At 36.6% G+C, this 18050-nt stretch overlaps 2 protein-coding genes across 2 annotated transcripts; both read left to right on the top strand.

The window, feature by feature from the left end:
- Positions 1-4540: 4540 nt before the first annotated feature.
- Positions 4541-7829, top strand: LOC110775418 (uncharacterized). Its single transcript, XM_021980022.2, has 4 exons — positions 4541-5094; positions 6918-7028; positions 7247-7327; positions 7430-7829. The coding sequence occupies exons 1-4, from the start codon at positions 4825-4827 to the stop codon at positions 7502-7504; spliced, it is 537 nt and encodes a 178-aa protein (XP_021835714.2). The 5' UTR covers positions 4541-4824; the 3' UTR covers positions 7505-7829.
- Positions 7830-10032: 2203 nt separating this feature from the next.
- On the top strand, positions 10033-11289 carry LOC130461472 (uncharacterized). Its single transcript, XM_056829585.1, has one exon. The coding sequence runs from the start codon at positions 10033-10035 to the stop codon at positions 11287-11289; it is 1257 nt and encodes a 418-aa protein (XP_056685563.1).
- Positions 11290-18050: the final 6761 nt, after the last annotated feature.

Here is an 18050-nt window from a genome sequence, read left to right as displayed (position 1 = left end):
TTAGGCCAATGAGCCATACGAGTTCAATTATTCGGCCTACGCTTCCCTTGACCATTACCAAAATTACTCTTTTTCTACGTTCAAACAAACATAATCATGAATTCAGTATTCAATATATCAAAAATAAAATTCAAAAAGATGCTCTAATAAAATTGAATCAAACCTTTATGAGATTGTTATTATTAATCAGATGATTAGGGAAAACTTTAAAAAAAACTACTCAAGATTTCTACCCTCTAGGCTAAATCATACTCAACAACTTAGTCAACCAAAATGCTATACTTAGCCATTAATTACTTGATTGTATCAGTTGATGGGAAAGCACATATATGCACTAGTTCTACAAAAATAATAATGGCAGCAATTTGCTGAAAGTGCCTAATTCAATTTCAGATACTAAGATGTGGACTTATATATTATATTATTATGAATAACAATGAAATTCAGTATGCAAATTAGAAGCGTAAAAGAGGAATATTTTTGAAATAAACCTTAATTGTGATTATTGCAAATACCAAAACCCCTAACTTAATAAATTTCAAATATAGATCTTCATATTATGCAATGAGGCATCAAAAATTAGATTTAACCAATTAAAAACAAAATAACATCATAGATCTACACCGTGTAGCAAAATACGACATCAAAAGTTTAAACTGAGCGAATTCAACACCAATCACATTTATTTTGCACAATATCAACATACTATTAAGAAAAAGGAAAGCAAAAACAATAGATCTAGAGAGAAGAAGATAGGTTATACCTGAATACCATGCTCGAGAAAGTAAAGCTACCAGCAAGAATTTCCGATCTGGATACCAGCTTCACCAATGTGGATTGAAATGCACTCCCTCATTTTTGCTTGAAATTTCTAGATCTAACACGAAGAAAAACTGTTGTTAGAGGAGAGAGAAAGAGAACGAAATCAAAGGCGTTTATGAAGACACCTTCTTTGAAATTGTTGAGAATGAGGGAGAGGAAAAGAAGATAGACCTTCCATGTACGCCAATGACTTTGAGGAGAGCAAGAGGGAGCCCGAGTTATTGACGAAAGAGGCGGAGGGTTTCTGGAGTTTTGAATCGGGAGAGAGGAGAGGGGAGAGAGAAATGAATCTTTCAGGCTAACAGAAGAAATGAGGAGAAGAGAGAATCAAAACCTAGATTACATGCGAGTATTATCTATTGAAGCGAACAAAAGAGTGTACGCGTCAACAGATAATACTTTGTTGAATTGATGCGAACATTTAAATGCCCCCTTCAACACCTGCTATTGAAGAGAACAATAAAAATGTTTGCTTCAACAACCCTTTATAATGTTTGACCCGCGTTGACTGACTGGTTGTTGAAGCGTATTTCTCTATGTATGCTTCAACAAGGGGGTTGTAACAAGGTTTTTTTTTTCTACTAGTGATAGAAAGTGTGGTACGACTAGAAAGAGGGGTACGCACAGAGGGTTAGAAGTGTGTAGATGGAATTTCAGAAGTAGATCATGAACATATTTTTTCTAACACAACAATAAACCCTTGAAAGTATGCATCGCATGCACTCCTAAGAAGTAGTGCAGATCATCAAGATATTTTGTAGCAAACTCGGCAGACAAAAGGATTATGAATTTGGTGATCAAAGGAGTCTAGTTGCCTGTGACAATGATGTCGTCGACACAAATAAGAAGATAACAATGAATTTATCACGACGAAAAATGAACATATAATTATCTGATTGACAACAAAATAAGACATGTTGTAACAAAAAGCTGCTGAAGCGAAGATTGCTTTCCTAAGACGAAAAATGTAATTAGGAAAATCATAGATTGTTTCACTAAGAAGAAAAATGTAATTAGGAAAATTAGGATAAATAAAGCCTGCACGTTGTTTCATGTATACCTCCTCAATTAATCACCATGTAGTTAAAGACAAAACCAACCGAATAGTTGTTAAACCAACCGAATAGTTGTTGTTTTATAACAGGACTAAAGGTCTCAGAAAAATCCATACCTTCTTGTTATTCAAACCCACGAGCAACCAGACGAGCCTTAGGCCTAATCACATGACCATCTTCGTCACTTTTTATCGTATAAATTCATTTTGTACCAACCAAGTTTTTTGACGCATCCGATGGTACTAAATCCTAAGTTTTGTTGACAAGCATTGCGTTAATCTCTTCCTACATTGCTTCACGCTATTTTGGAATTTTATTTGCTTTAGAAAAACAATTTGGTGCTTTTTTTCAAATGTATTTAGATTTAATTTTGGTTTTGGCTTAAAAATTCCATCTTTAGCACGTGTTCGCATTTCATGAACATTATTAGGTGACAGAATCGCAAAAATATCATTCAAAGGAGGTGCTTGAGATGGTGTGTCATGGACTTGAGTGACGACGACATTGAGTCACTAGGGATTGGAGACACATGGTCCTCTCTAGGGGAAGCTGGTGAGATGTGCGATGTATCACGTTGGTCCAGCAATATTGGGCTTGGCGAGGGATGGCAACGCGAGGGATGTATAGGCACGGGCTGTGTAGGTGAGGGAGAATGCAAGGGATTGTTAGGTAAGCTCTCGTTAGGCGAAGGATGGCTGCGTAATGGTGCTTGCAGACGAGGCCGCGACAGGGCATATTTTGCCACAGAAAGGCTACGACTTGCTGATTTTGGTGCGAATAGGCAGTGTAGTTCACTGGCTGGTCGTGGCAGAGGTATCTGTGCCACGGTCTGGTCGCGGGGAGGGATGATCCGTTACAAAGCTAGGCGGGGCGGGTATATGTGATGCAAGGGTAACGCTAGACGGTACTTGGGCGACACCATTGGACAAAGATGATGGTAATAGGAGGAGTGAGGGATCCGTGTCACTATAATTGACCGACGATGAAGGACGAGACGACACTAAATTTCTATACGGGAATACTGACTCATGAAAGTTTATATTCTGACTCACATAAACACGACCACTTTGGTTCATAACAACGACAACCATTATAACCCAGAGCATACCCAATAAAACACATTGAACTGACCTTGGAGTTAACTTATTTGACGGTTTCGCAATCAAATTTGGAAAACACTCACAACCAAACCCACTTAAAAACGAATAATCCGGTTGTTTTGAAAATAAATTTTGAAAAGGAGACGCACCTTGCAAAACTGGGGTAGGCAATCGATTAATTATATATGTTTCCGTATACGCAACATATACACATAATTGACCAGGAAGCAATGACTCAATAAGCATCGTTCGAGCTAGTTCAATTACATGTCTATGCTTTCGTTTAGCAACACCATTTTGTTGTTGAGTGTCTGGGCAAGATTTTCTAAACGATATTCCCCATTTTCGAAAATGATCAAGCAAAGGAGCATTACCAAATTCCCGACACCCGTCACTTTGGTAATATTTAATTTGGCAATCAAACAAATTCTCAACTAATTTTTGAAAATCCATAAAGCGCCTTGAGGTTGAAAATCCATAGTTAGTCGATGACTATGCGCTAATCTCCCTGCAAGTGGGAATTTGGACCACCATAAGTATTCCCACGAGGTCTAGAAATATTCGAGGTAGTGAAAAAAAATCCAACCCACCGATTCCAACGTAATTTTTGGAAATGTGAAGTTGCTAGGCAATATCAGGTGTCGTACCAATTTGAGTTGAAGCGACATCGAAGAGACGACATGGAGCCGGATGCGCGCGTAGGTTGCCACGTGAAAGTCGTGGTATATGGCGGAGCACCAATAGAGGTGACACAGAACATAGGTGCGCCGACTGTGTGTTGCGGCTGCGATCCCAATGGATTTGAGGACGTATGCGTCAAAGAGGTTGTCCCCTGTGCTGGGGTATATGGTATGTGTTATGAAATTGGCGATGGAGAAGTGGATTCCATAAATGTAAACAAGGCCGTCAATGAAGCAACATAATCAATTAATTCAGAGTTTGAGTATGCGGAGAGACGGGAAAAAAAACTGATCATTGAGTTAATGGGATGGAATTTTACGTGATATGAAGGAGAATCAAATTAATTTTCGTAAGGGTTATAAAGGAAATCTAATACTCTTAATAACATGTGAATATAATGATACGGCCCTAATACAGGTGCCTGAGACTCATATGTATAATAATATCGTACATTAGTACGATTACGAATATATCCTTAGTATCCTCTATTACAAATTAACAACACCTAATATTAAAGACAATGAATTTTTAGTGTCGTGAGAACCGAACCACTCAGCACACTGCTGGATTTTGCAACGATTAGAAGATGTGAAGCTCTTCCATTCTATTAGGTTATTTTTTTCAAAATTTAATGCTACAATATCTAAACCCTATTGTATTAAAGAAAAACAATAAATAAATCTTTCTTTTTCCTTTTTGGAGAGAGGTTGAGGGTGGTTGATCATTCATAATCAAATAAACTCCAACCCAAAACACAATAAAACAATTTTTTATTCCAAAAACAAGGTGGCATTCACAATACTTTTCAAACTTTTTTTTATCCCTTTTTTTTTACATACTTTTAGTCTTTAAAGACCCCTCATCCTCACCCACATTTCATTCCCACTATTTACCCAACTTTGTTTAAACGGATCACCAAACAGGGCACAAACTCAAAATACAAAAACCCTCTTTCCTCTCTCCTCACTTTCTCTCTCTAGCCAAAAAAAAAAAAAGTAAAAGGCAACCCACCAAAAAAAGATAAAGTGGAGAATTCAAGGACAGACGGAGGCTTCCTCTGTGGTCTCTGCCCAGGAGAGAGAAACAGAAACAAGCTGAAGAGAGAGAAAAATAAAGCCGTTGAGAAGAACCTTCAACCACCACCGCCACAACAACCACTACAGACGATGCAGAAGTCTGAACAGCCGCCGCCGCCTGCGCCACCACTTCCGACGATACAAAGCGTCGCGAATTCTGGCAGCTTGAGCTTCAACAGTAGTATTAATTCTACTGCTGGTGTTGGTATGCAAGATGAAGAGATCACTCGCTCTGCTTTGTCGAACTTCAGGGCGAAAGAGGAGGAGATCGAGAGGAAGAAGATGGAGGTGCGAGAGCGAGTTCAAGCTCAACTCGGCCGAGTTGAAGAGGAGACTAAACGCTTGGGCTTAATTCGTGAGGTTTACTCTCTTCTCACTTTCTCTCCTCTTTTGATTGTTTTTTCCATTTTTAGTATTTTTTTTGGGTGTTTGAAGTAATAAATCTACTTACTTTTGTGCTTAATTTTTCTGTTTTTTTTCACTTTTTGCTTAGTTTTAGTTTTAGTTTCTGAAACTTGGGGTTTTTCCCCCAAAAAATGAAAAATAAATGGGTATATAATTAAAAATTTGAAAATCCCTTGTAACGGTCATATGCATCTAGTAACTTTTCAAATTTGGCTAACCCAGATTTAATTTCTCTATTTTTCACATTTTTGGCTTGATTTTTAATTATTTTAGTTGGGGTTTTCCCCCAAATAAATAAAAAAATTAAATGGGTATAACTTGAAATTTGAAATTCCCTTGTAACGGTCTTATGATTCTAGTAATTTTTCAAATATTCGGTGTAATTCTTTCCATTTATTGCCTGTAAATTACTAACATTGCATATATGGCAAAATGACAAACCCATATTTTGGTTTTCTATGCTTTATTTTCCCCTACTTTTTTGGGCTTAATTTTTGTTTCTTTACTTTTGTTTTTGTTAATGAAAATTGAAAACCCCCATCTTAAAATTTGAGAATTCTTGAGTTTTCGTATGTGTATTGAGATGTAATTTGCTTGATCTGTTCACTATGTTACTCATGACTCGTGATTGACGGATACTCGATGCGTGGAAGTTGGAAACGGTTATGGCACTTGGACACTTCATTTAGACGGCCGTGTCTGACATTTGTAGAGTTGTAGCCGTTTATAAGTAACACATTAAGTCAACATTAGTTATGAACACAGAGTCAACATTAAGTTTTTGTTTCATGGAATAAGTGTTTTAGTACCTTGTTAATTGAAATTAAGTAGGAAATAAACGAAATTTGAGGGATCTTTATTTTGTTCAAGAATTATTGGATTCTGTTAACTTGTGAACACAGAGCAGTTTGAATTAGGTAGAAAGGTGTAATTCTTCTTTTTTCCGTTGGGATTTTCTTTTTTCTTTCATATTCTATATATCTGCAACTTGTTACCGTTGTAGATAATTGACACTTGACAGATTGTCCTTTAGCTAATATCAACGTCCAGCTGACAAACTTTTTCTTTTAGCTGGAATGTGAGCTAAGTGTCTGTGAGAGTGTGTTTCTTGTGTTTTCTACCTGGGTAGTTGAGAAGTGAAGTACTGGTAATAAACTATTTTTGGATATCATCCTTGTTCCTACTCCGTAGTAGGAAATGCACAACAATTTAGTTCAAGACATGATTGAACTCTGGCTATTTTTGGCTATTATTAGGATTTCTAAGAGTTATAACTTGTTTTGCCCCGTTGTATTAAGAAGTAAGATGGTGGTTAATCAACTTGTTGAATTCTTTATTATTTCTGTATATGTCACTGTTACTAATCTCACTTACCAGTATTGTGCAATAATAGTCGGGACGTCTAGCCTAATATGTTGGGTGTGTATTTTACCAATTTGAATAATTTGGTAGTTGTTTCGTCCCGTAATTCCTCACTGAGAGGATAAGAGGGTGAGTGGAGACAAAACGAAAAGGATAGTTTTGTGAGTCAACTGTAATACTGTTGAGGGTGCATACTTTTGATAGTAGCGTGAAAATCTTTTAATTTATAATGTTTATATCACCTTTCATCCTCGGTTGCGAATGGATCTTGAAGTGTCTTATTTCGCCTTGTTTTAATGTGGATTTAACAGTTTACAACTAAAACTTAGAAGCTGTAGCACTTAATATTTTGGTTTTGTGCTTTTGTATACTCATTTCAGTTGTTGTAAATACGTTTACATTTTATGAACCTGCAGGAGCTTGAATCCCTTGCTGATCCAATGCGGAAAGATGTGTCTGTTGTGCGTAAAAGGATAGATGTAGTTAACAAAGAGCTAAGGCCACTCGGAACAAATGTGCAAAAGAAGGTACATATTCTACTAACAACGTTTTATGACTTCTAAAATTTTTAAGATTTTACAATTCCTCTGGTGAATACGTTTTCATTTCGATTTTACTATTACATGTATTTCCGGAAAAATAGACAAATGATTTAGAATTATTGAGTTAAAATGATTTGATTATTGAAATAACTGCGAGTTAATATGTATCAATGGGGCTCTGGCCTTGAAACCTATTTTGACAGGAAAAAGAATACCGAGATGCGCTGGATGCATTCAATGAGAAGAACAAAGAAAAAGTACAGCTGATAAACAAACTAGTTGAGGTAAAATGATTCCCTGGCTACTACATGAATGAGTAATGAAAATTTGAGATTATATTATATCGAAACTTAACATTTGTTCCTTTCTTGGATGGATGGGAGCAGCTGGTAGGCGAAAGCGAGAGGTTGAGGATGAAGAAACTGGAAGAGTTGAGCAAGAGTGTGGAATCGTTGCACTAAATGACTTGAACAGATGAACTTGTCCATAGATAATTGAATTAGGTTTGTGTGATGTAATTTAATTTCAACGCTTTAATTTTTTTTGCCCCCTTTTCTTAATGTATTTATATATATGGGTGCCTGGAGTTTGGTGTATTCTGTGTACCCTTTTTTATTTTTATTTCTTTTATTTTTATTTTTATTTTTGTTTCCCTCCCCAATTTGATTAGATCTTGATGCAATATCTGCTGATCTAGGAATAGGGTAATATCTACCCCAAATAGACAGGTTTGTAACTCGTAACATTTTCCGGACTTAATTTCGCCTCATCTTTCGTTTCCTATCATTTTCGTAAATCGCTTAATTGCTTGTTTTGTTTGTCACTCACTCTACTTGTAAATTCCCTACTATATAGGGCGGTAAGTTGGGAAATAAAAGGCGGACCAAATGAGCAACTTCTTTAGTAGACCAAATAATTGCATTTTGTCATGTGCACATCAATTATACTATGTTAAAGCTTTTTTCATTCATGACTTCCAACGGTGTGAAAGGCGATCAATCAATTTCAGTCTCTCTTTTACAGTGGAAGTGAGTTGGCTTGGGATCCGTTTTTTTAGTAACCCCCATTCCCATTTCTACTCAACATGGAGGAGTATTTTATACTCGATACTCTGTTTCCGTTACCCTTTTTCCACTTTCCAGTTTGGCATTTCTCTTGGGTGGAAATTCACGGTTGGCATATGCATCTTTGATTTTGATTTTGATTTTGTCATATGCATCTTTGCATAAAAAAATTCTCATAATAATAACGAACTGGAATTCACAACGGATACTTAAGCAATATCACTAACGGGGTGTTTGGTACGTGGAAATGGGATATAGGGTAATTAAGAGTGGGAAATGATTGGGAATTGTTATTTGGGAATTCGTAGAAATATTGATAATCCCTTATTTGGTACTTCTTCCGTTCTTATTTACATGACATAATTAATTTTGGCACCACAAAGAGGTAAATATTAAAGTTTAAGGACAAAAGTGCCCCTTAACAATAACAACCAACCATCACTATCACCTGTTTAAAGTGAGGGCAAAGATGACAATTCATTATATAAAACTTTCTCATAATAGAATTGTGTCAATTAAAAATGAATTTCTCTAAAAGGAAATTGTGTAATGTATATAAGAATGGAAGAAGTATGTTGGAGGTGTTATGAAATATAATATGGATGTCCATTATGACCCGTTAATATCTATCATAGGGTTCAGTAAAACCCTAACTATTGTATATTATATATACCCGACACCAAATGAAATAATAGACACAATATTATTCTCTCTCTTATCTCCCCTGTTTATTTACAACGCGTTGTTAGAATCAAGGTAAGTGCGTACTCCGTATTATGTTTGAGTTTTTTGTTTGATATTATGCCGCAAGTATTTGCCAAATATTGGATTAGTTTTGAATTCGGTAAATTTTATCCTTTGGTTTTGAATCGTGTGCTATCCTCTTATATTTCTTTGTTCATGCGATCGGAACTGTTTCTACCTCGTGTTTCTAACTCATATCATGTACCAAAGGCCTTAATTTTATTTATGAATTTTGAATATGTTTAACATGTATGAGTATATCCACTTTTTAACTGTTTTAGCATCATATTGCCACTTTTTGTGATGCGTATAACAACTACAAAAGTATATGTTTATTACGTCAGTGCTTAGTATATGAAATATGTGTGCTTCTTTATTCGGTAACAAACTTGATTTCGGTTCCATTAAACTTTTTATATTTTTTGAATCATCAGTTTTCGAATCATCAGTTTGTTTTGTTTTAACGGGTACAAGTATTGTGTTGGTTATACTACCACACCTGCTGACACTATACCAGCAAAGCAAGCACACCACTGTAGAGCTACACTCAGCCACACTGGATCATACCCCATGTAACAGAATACAGTTATGTTATCAGCTAGTTTGTTAGCTAGTGCCAGCTAGGATGTTTATGATTGGTTGATAGTTTTTATACTGCATGCTGATTGGTTGTGCCAGCATTACAGCAGAGTAGTATATATTGTTGCTCTTCCCTTATTGCTTAGTTTAAGAGAGGATATTCCCTAAGCTGTATCAGCATTCTTCTCTCTCTAAATAAAAGCTTCTCAGCAGTTCCTTTAATGGCTGCTTGAGCACCAAGTAAACTGTGTTCATATTGTTAGAAGTTGGCTTATTTTCAACATGGTATCAGAGCAGTGATTATGATCCACAATCAACAGTTTTAGCTGAATCCGGAAGTTTGTGTGCTTCTTCAAAATCTGATCTAATTTCTTTCTTGAGGTCTGTTAATTCTCTTACTGCTTAATTCTTTGTTTTCTGATAATCTGCTGGTGATTAGCTGTTTGTTGATAGCAATCTGATCCTGTGATTGATAGATTTGCTAAATTTTCTTTTCATCTGAAATTCTGCTGTATTTTTGGATAAATTTTGCTGTGATTTCAACCACATTCTCAAAAAAAATTTCGATTATCAACCTTTGTTTGATTCTTCTTTAATCAAAAATGGCACAAACACCACTACCACCAAACCAGGATCCATCTAGCCCTTTCTACTTACATCCTACAGACAACACTGCAAATCAATTGGTTTCAGTAAAGTTTAAGGGTGAAGGAGAAGCATATGGAGACTGGAGAAGAAGCATGATGATTTCCATGTCTTCTAAGAATAAACTAGGGTTTGTGAATGGAACGATTTCCAAACCTGATACTGATGATGCTACATACTTAGCCTGGATGAGATGCAATGACATGATGATATCCTGGTTGCTTTTTAATCTAGACTCAACCATAGCTAAGAGTGTGATGTATTTCAATACAGCTAGAGAGATTTGGTTGGATCTAGAAGACAGATTTGGTTTTGTTAATGGACCACAATTGTTTGCTTTAGAACAACAGGCTTCTGATATTACTCAAGGAACACAAAGTATTTCAGAATTTTTCACTGAGATTAAGTCACTTTGGGACAAACTGAGTGCAGCAAACCCCTTGCCAGTTTGTACTTGTAATCTGTGCACCTGCAATTTGACACAGAAGATCTTTAAGATGCAGCAAGATCATAGACTTATGCAATTTCTCATGAAATTGAGTGAACATCTGGCCACAGCAAGGGGAAATTTACTTATGATGCAGCCTCTTCCAACCATCTCTCATGCATATAGAATGCTAGCTCAAGAGGAAAGGCAAAGAGAACTCAGTATACCTACACTCCAACATCATGAGAGCCATGCTTTTGCAGCAGATAGGAGGAGGTATAATGATTATCAGAATAGAGGAAACTACAGAGGACAACAGTCATATGGTAGATCTGGATATCAGTATAACAATTCTGCAGGAACAGGAGGAAACAAGACTGCATACAAGAGACCTAACTATTATTGTGATCACTGTAAAGTGAATGGTCACAGTATAGAGAGGTGTTTTAAACTACATGGCTTCCCACCAGGATTTTCAGGATTTAAAAATGATAAAAGAGTGGCAGCAGCTGCATATTCTGAAGAAGGATACACAGATGACATGTTTTCAAAATATCAACACCAGCAGAATGATAGAGAGCAATCACAACAACCAACAGGTTTTCTTACTCCTGAACAGTGCACACAACTGTTGAGCCTCCTAAACAAACAACAGATTGAAAAGCCAACAAATGCAGATGTTCATTTGGAAGAAGCAGATACTTCAGGGCATGCATTTATGGCAGGTACAACTTATTGTTTTCTTACTTGTTCACATTCTAGCTGGTTGTTAGACAGTGGTGCCTAAGATCATATGTGTGCAAGCTTGAGCATGTTTGAAACTTATGAGCCAGTAAGTACTGATGAGTTCATTACCATACCTAATGGAAAAAAGGTGGCAGTGCATCATAAAGGGACAGTGACATTAAATGAACATATACAGTTAAAAGGTGTTCTACATGTACCAGATTTCCAGTACAATTTGCTATCTGTAAACAAGTTGTGTTCAGATCATCAATGCACTGTGTCATTTACTGCTGACAAATGTTATATTCAGGGCCATTTAATGAGAAAGCCACAGGTTCTTGGTAGTGTGAGATCAGGTCTATACAGTGTTGATGCAGAACAGGATGCAAGCATCAAAGTTTCAACCACTACATGTCTAACAGCTACAACTTCAAGTCAATCAGAAGCAGAATTGTGGCATTTGAGGCTAGGACATATGCCTTTCTTGAAAATGAGGCATGTTATTGATAGTTTGTCTTCTTTTACCAATAATGTAAGCATCTGTCAGATTTGTCCAGCAGCAAAACAAGCTAGAAGTTCCTTTCCTGTAAGTTGTATCAAGACCACCAAGATGTTTGAAATGATTCATCTAGACACTTGGGGTCCTTACAAACACAAGACACATAATGGTTGTACAATGTTTCTCACCATAGTGGATGATTTTACTAGAACAACATGGACACACCTTCTGAAATCTAAAACTGATGCTGTGCCTGTGATTGATTCTTTTCTCAAAATGGTTGAAACACAATTTGCTTGTAAAGTTCTCTGTATAAGGTCTGATAATGCCTTGGAATTGTGTGAGGGTGATATGAAGAGAATAATGCTCAGTAAGGGTATTTTACATCAGACAAGTTGCAGTGGTACTCCACAGCAGAATGGAGTTGTAGAAAGAAAACATAGACACTTGCTTGAAACTGCTAGAGCTCTACATTTTCAATCAAAGCTTCCCATCAGATATTGGGGTGAGTGTATACTCTGTGCCACTTACTTGATAAACAGAATGCCACTTAAGAGTATAGGAAACTTGACTCCATATGAAAAACTTCATGGCCACAAACCCTTGTTTGATCACCTCAAAGCTTTTGGCTGTCTTTGTTATGTTTCTACTTCCAAAGTAGACAGAACAAAGTTTGATATGAGGGCTAAATCATGTGTATTTGTTGGATATTCACCTTCACAGAAGGGATACAAAGTTCTAAACCCTACTACAAACAAAATCATTGTTTCTAGGGATGTCACTTTTCATGAAACACACTTCCCTTTTCACCATACACCATCTTCTTCCACCTCTGATGATACAGCCTTCCCACATTCCATCTTTCTTCCTAAACACACTCCTCTCTTACCTGATCCTAATCTTATTCTTCCTTTCCCATCTGTGTCTACACCACTAGAACCTATATTCTCTTTTACTGACACAGAATCTACACACAGTGATCCACCATCTTCTCCTTTCTCATCTCTAAACACCACTCCTCTCTCTTCACCACATTCTTCTACTCCTTCTTCTTCTCCTTCTCTCATTAATCCTGATTTAACACAAGATCTTACTGACAATCCTCTCAGAAAGTCAACCAGAATTCCCAAACCACCTTCTTATCTTGAAGATTACCATTGTCATCAAGCTAGTCATTGGTGTAACTTGGTTTCTTATACTAGTCTGCCAGCAACCTATCATGCTCTTGTGTCATACATTGACAGTCTGGTTGAACCAAAAACTTATAAAGAAGCAGTTCTTAGCCCAGAATGGATTCAAGCTATGGAAAAAGAAATTGAGGCTTTACTCAACAATCAGACATGGGAAATGGTTGATCTACCACCAGGAAAGAGACCAATTGGTTGTAAGTGGGTGTTTAAAGTTAAACTCAAAGCAGATGGCACCCTTGAGAGATGTAAAGCTAGGTTGGTTGCCCAAGGGTATACACAGAAGTTTGGTATTGACTTTGAAGAGACATTTTCTCCTGTGGTCAAAATGGCAACAGTCAGATGCATCATTGCATTAGCAGCTAGCAGAAAATGGGTTATTTTTCAACTGGATGTCAATAATGCCTTCCTTCATGGAGATTTACATGAAGAAGTTTATATGAAAGTACCAGAAGGCATTTCCAACCCTGAGAACAAAGTCTGTAAACTCAGAAAATCCCTCTATGGTTTGAAGCAGGCCTCTAGACAATGGTTTGCAAAGCTTCACACTGAGTTGCTGAAACAAGGTTTTGCTCAATCTAAAAATGACTACTCTTTGTTCATCAAGAAAACTGAGCATCACATTACCTTGGCTGCTGTTTATGTGGATGATATTCTCTTAACAGGGAATCATTTACCTACCATTGATGCATTGAAAGCTCATCTTCATGCTGTTTTTAGCATCAAGGACCTTGGTGTCATGAACTATTTTTTAGGCATTGAAGTTGGTTATTTATCTGATGGTGTTGTTCTAACTCAGAAGAAATTCACAAAATCTCTCCTAGTTGACAGTGGTTTTGATCTTCATAAGTTTGCTGCAGCCCCTCTACCTATCAACACTAAGCTTCTTTCAGATGATGGAGATCTTTATGCCAACCCTGAATTATACAGATGTCTTGTTGGTAAACTGAATTTTTTGACACACACCAGGCCTGACTTGTGTTTTGCTGTCCAACTGTTGAGTCAGTTTATGCATTCACCTAGAATATCTCATGTTCATGCTCTCCATCATGTGCTCAGATATGTAGCTGGTTCAGAAGGTCAAGGCATCATCTTAAAAGCTACAGATTCTTTGACCCTACAGGCCTTTTCTGACAGTGATTGGGCTTCCTGTCCTAACACTAGAAGGTCCATTACAGGATATATCTTACTTTTGGGCAACTCTCCTGTATCTTGGAAATCCAAGAAGCAAGGTACTGTTTCCAAGAGCTCTTCAGAGGCTGAATACAGGGCAATGGCTGCAGCTGCATCTGAAGTCACTTGGCTGGTTAGGTTGTTGGAAGAAATTGGTGTCAACTCCCTCAAACCAGTCACATTGCATTGTGACAATCAATCTGCTATTTATATTGCCAAAAATCCGGTTTTTCATGAAAGAACCAAACATATTGAGATTGATTGCCACTTCACAAGGGACAAAGTTTTGGAGGGTCTCATTCAGCTGACTTACTTGCCTACTCAGTCTCAACTGGCTGATATCTTCACTAAAGCTTTGCCATCACCCCAGTTTTATCAATTGCTTTCCAAGCTAGGTGTCTCTTCTGCACCTCCTAGCTTGAGGGGGGGTGTTGGTTATACTACCACACCTGCTGACACTATACCAGCAAAGCAAGCACACCACTGCAGAGCTACACTCAGCCACACTGGATCATACCCCATGTAACAGAATACAGTTATGTTATCAGCTAGTTTGTTAGCTAGTGCCAGCTAGGATGTTTATGATTGGTTGATAGTTTTTATACTGCATGCTGATTGGTTGTGCCAGCATTACAGCAGAGTAGTATATATTGTTGCTCTTCCCTTATTGCTTAGTTTAAGAGAGGATATTCCCTAAGCTGTATCAGCATTCTTCTCTCTCTAAATAAAAGCTTCTCAGCAGTTCCTTTAATGGCTGCTTGAGCACCAAGTAAACTGTGTTCATATTGTTAGAAGTTGGCTTATTTTCAACATATTGACTGTGTATTACAGTTTTTGGTTAAAAACAAATTTTCTTTTAATTAAGGCTGTGTTCGGTATGGGTGTTGTTTTGTGTTTTTGGATTTTTTAATCCAGAAAGTATTAACGCTTCTGTTCGGCTAAACTGTTTTATAAAACAAATAATTGGGCTTTTCTACTAAAACACAACGGAAAACCCATTAAACTACTAAAACAGTGGTTTTGTAGGTTTCGTTTTCATTCTCGCCCCTTCATATTCACTCTCACGCTCTCTTTCTCTGTCTCCGACTCCGCTCATTGCCATCTCTGTTCAAGCAGCATACTCGTACAAGTATGAAGCTTTTGTCATCTTCTTCCTTCTATTCACCTTGTAATCATCCTTTCTTCCATGGTTTCTCTATTTTTTGATTTATACTAAAAAGTTTATTGATAAATTGGGTTAATTATGTAGTAGTCACTTTGTTTGTCTAAGTTTTGTCCATCAATGGCAAACAATTCCATTAGTGGTGATCCATCAGTTTGTTTGTCAATGGCAAACAGTGGCGATCTCCCTGATAATATAGGGTCCTTATATAAACTTCAGTATTTGGATATCTCAAACAACCTTTTTATTGGCTCTTTACCTTCAGAAAATGGCGGCTTAGTCACTCTACAGAACCTTTCATTTACCGGAAACAATTTTTCCGGACCGATTCCTGATTCTATTTCGGGACTCACTTCACTCGAGTCTTTGGACTTGAGCAGGGCCGTCCCTAACATTTTGGTGGTCCGGGGCGAAATAATAAATTAGGGCCCTATATATTTAAAAATATGTAGCAAATAAAAAATATGCTATGACTTAATTTTTATTTGAAAGATTGATCTATAAATTATCGATTTTTCACCTTTTAATACTACTTTGTTAATTAAACTTTCTTCTGTACCATTAAAAAAATGAATTCTAATATTTCAAACTAATTAACATTAGATAATTTCATAACAACTTAACGGTGACATATATACGACACGCAAAGTTAGGTGAAAAAATGAGTTTTAGCAGAAGTTGATGTAGCAGTAGATACTAGATAGTCAAAGATTTTAATAAGACGTGACATGTGATTAAATTAACAAATTAAAAGAATAATATCATACTTCTGTTATAATGAAAAAAAGAAATTGAAATCTACCGGGAGAGGGTTCGAACTCGCGATCCTTAAATACTCAGCAGAAGAGAATCACGTTGATAAACCAGTTGAGCTACCTTATTTTTGGTTCTTCTTTTACACGAAAATATATCTATACATTACTATAGGAGTTTGTTACAGGATTTTGGGCCTTTTTCTTTGGGCCCAGGGCGACCGCCCCTTATGCCCTGCCCTAGGGCCGGGGCTGGACTTGAGCCGCAACTCCTTTTCAGGCCCTCTTCCTTCGTCATTGACAAAGCAATAACAATAACACCAATAAAAAAAAAATTCAACATGAGTTAAAATAATGAGATAAGAATAAATCCCCTCAAAAAACTGACATAAGAATAATAGTTTTATTAGTTAATTGAAAACAAAAACTGAAACAGTTTTGAGAAAATAGAAAACTAAAACTAAAATCAGTTTTTTTTTTCTAAAAACAGAAAACTAAAAACTGATAATGATACCGAACAGGCCCTAAGTTATTGTTGTAGGTGATTCCTAATTTGCAATATTCAATTGTAGTGTGAACTATGTCGAATCTTACAAAATTTGAATTTGCGGTCCTTGATATTACGTATTGGAAAGAACTATTTGTCTTGGGTGTTAGATGCCGAAATTCACCTAGATGCAATTATGCAAAGGAACTTGGTGGTACAATTAATGAAGGAAATAAAGCAACAAGTCAAAACAAAGCTAAGGCTATGATATTTCTTCGCCATCACCTCCATGAGGGTCTTAAGATTGAGTACTTGACTGTAAAAGATCTACAAATCCTTTGGAGTAATCTAAAGAAGACCAGAAAACTGTGATATTGCCTAAAGCTCGTTATGATTGTTTACATTTAAGACTACAAGACTTTAAGTCTGTAAGTGAATAGAACTCAGCTATATTCAAAATTACTTCACAATTGAAGTTATGTGGAAAGGAAATCACTGATTCAGAAATGTTAGAGAAAACATACTCTACCTTTCACGCAAATAACATTGTCCTGCAGACACAATACCGTGAAAAGGGATTCAAGAAATATTATGAACTTATATCTTGTCTCCTTGTGGCTGAGCAAAATAACGAGCTATTAATGAAAAATCATGAATCACGTCCAACTGGCTCTACTCCATTCCCTGAAGTGAAGAATGTGACATCCCATAATGGGAAAGAAAAATATCATGCCAACAATAGTGGTCGAGGACGTGGTCAAGGACGTGGACGTGGATATGGATATGTATATGGTCGAGGTCAAGGTCGAGGTGGTTCTTTCAAGAACTCGTATCCCCACCAGAAGTGGGACAATAAAGATGGTAACAAACAAGAGAAATATAAAAGCGAGAATGTGACCAATGTATGTTATCAATGTGGAGGAAAATGTCATTGGTCTCGTACATGTTGTACACCAAAACACCTGGTTGAACTCTATCAACAATCATTGAAGCAAAAGGGAAAGAAAGTAGAAACAAATCTTGTGTACGAAGATGACGAAGCTGACTTTGATTGTGGCGATATAACTCACCTGGAAGTTGCTGATTTCCTCACCACCCTTGAAGGAAATAATTAATCCTTAGAGTCGTTTATGGTCGCAAGAATAAAACTTTGTTTTCTTGGATTCATGTTATTTTATTTTGGATTTTATTTGTTTGAACTATGATTTTGTATGGCATTGTTAAATTTCGATTATTAAATTATTCTTATATATTATTGTCATTTCATTTATTTGAAGAACATGAATACCCCTCAAGTTCAGTTAGCAATGAATGGTGAAGATTTATGCCTAGCAGACAGTGCAACTACTCATACCATACAGAAAAGCAAGAAATATTTCTCTCATTTGACAATGACAGAAACTAGTGTGAGTGCTATATCAGGTAGAACAAAGATAATTGAAGGCTCGGGAAGAGCAAATATATTATTGCTTATTGGAATGAAATTTGAAATCATTGATGCATTATATTCTCCCAAGTCTCAAAGAAATTTATTGAGCTTTAAATATATTCGACATAATGGA

This window comes from Spinacia oleracea, chromosome 5, assembly GCF_020520425.1.
Source record: "Spinacia oleracea cultivar Varoflay chromosome 5, BTI_SOV_V1, whole genome shotgun sequence".
In the NCBI taxonomy this organism is placed as follows: Eukaryota; Viridiplantae; Streptophyta; class Magnoliopsida; order Caryophyllales; family Amaranthaceae; genus Spinacia; species Spinacia oleracea.
This window is presented reverse-complemented; position numbering and strand designations above follow the sequence as displayed.

What these genes read in the sequence shown, in the direction of transcription:
- LOC130461472 (XM_056829585.1), top strand. Translation starts at nt 10,033, where the DNA reads ATGGCACAAACACCACTACCACCAAACCAGGATCCATCTAGCCCTTTC.
- LOC110775418 (XM_021980022.2), top strand. Translation starts at nt 4,825, where the DNA reads ATGCAGAAGTCTGAACAGCCGCCGCCGCCTGCGCCACCACTTCCGACG. An exon ending in GAACAAATGTGCAAAAGAAG is followed by an intron (nt 7,029 to 7,246) that starts GTACATATTCTA and finishes CTATTTTGACAG; the next exon opens with GAAAAAGAATACCGAGATGC. An exon ending in TGATAAACAAACTAGTTGAG is followed by an intron (nt 7,328 to 7,429) that starts GTAAAATGATTC and finishes GGATGGGAGCAG; the next exon opens with CTGGTAGGCGAAAGCGAGAG.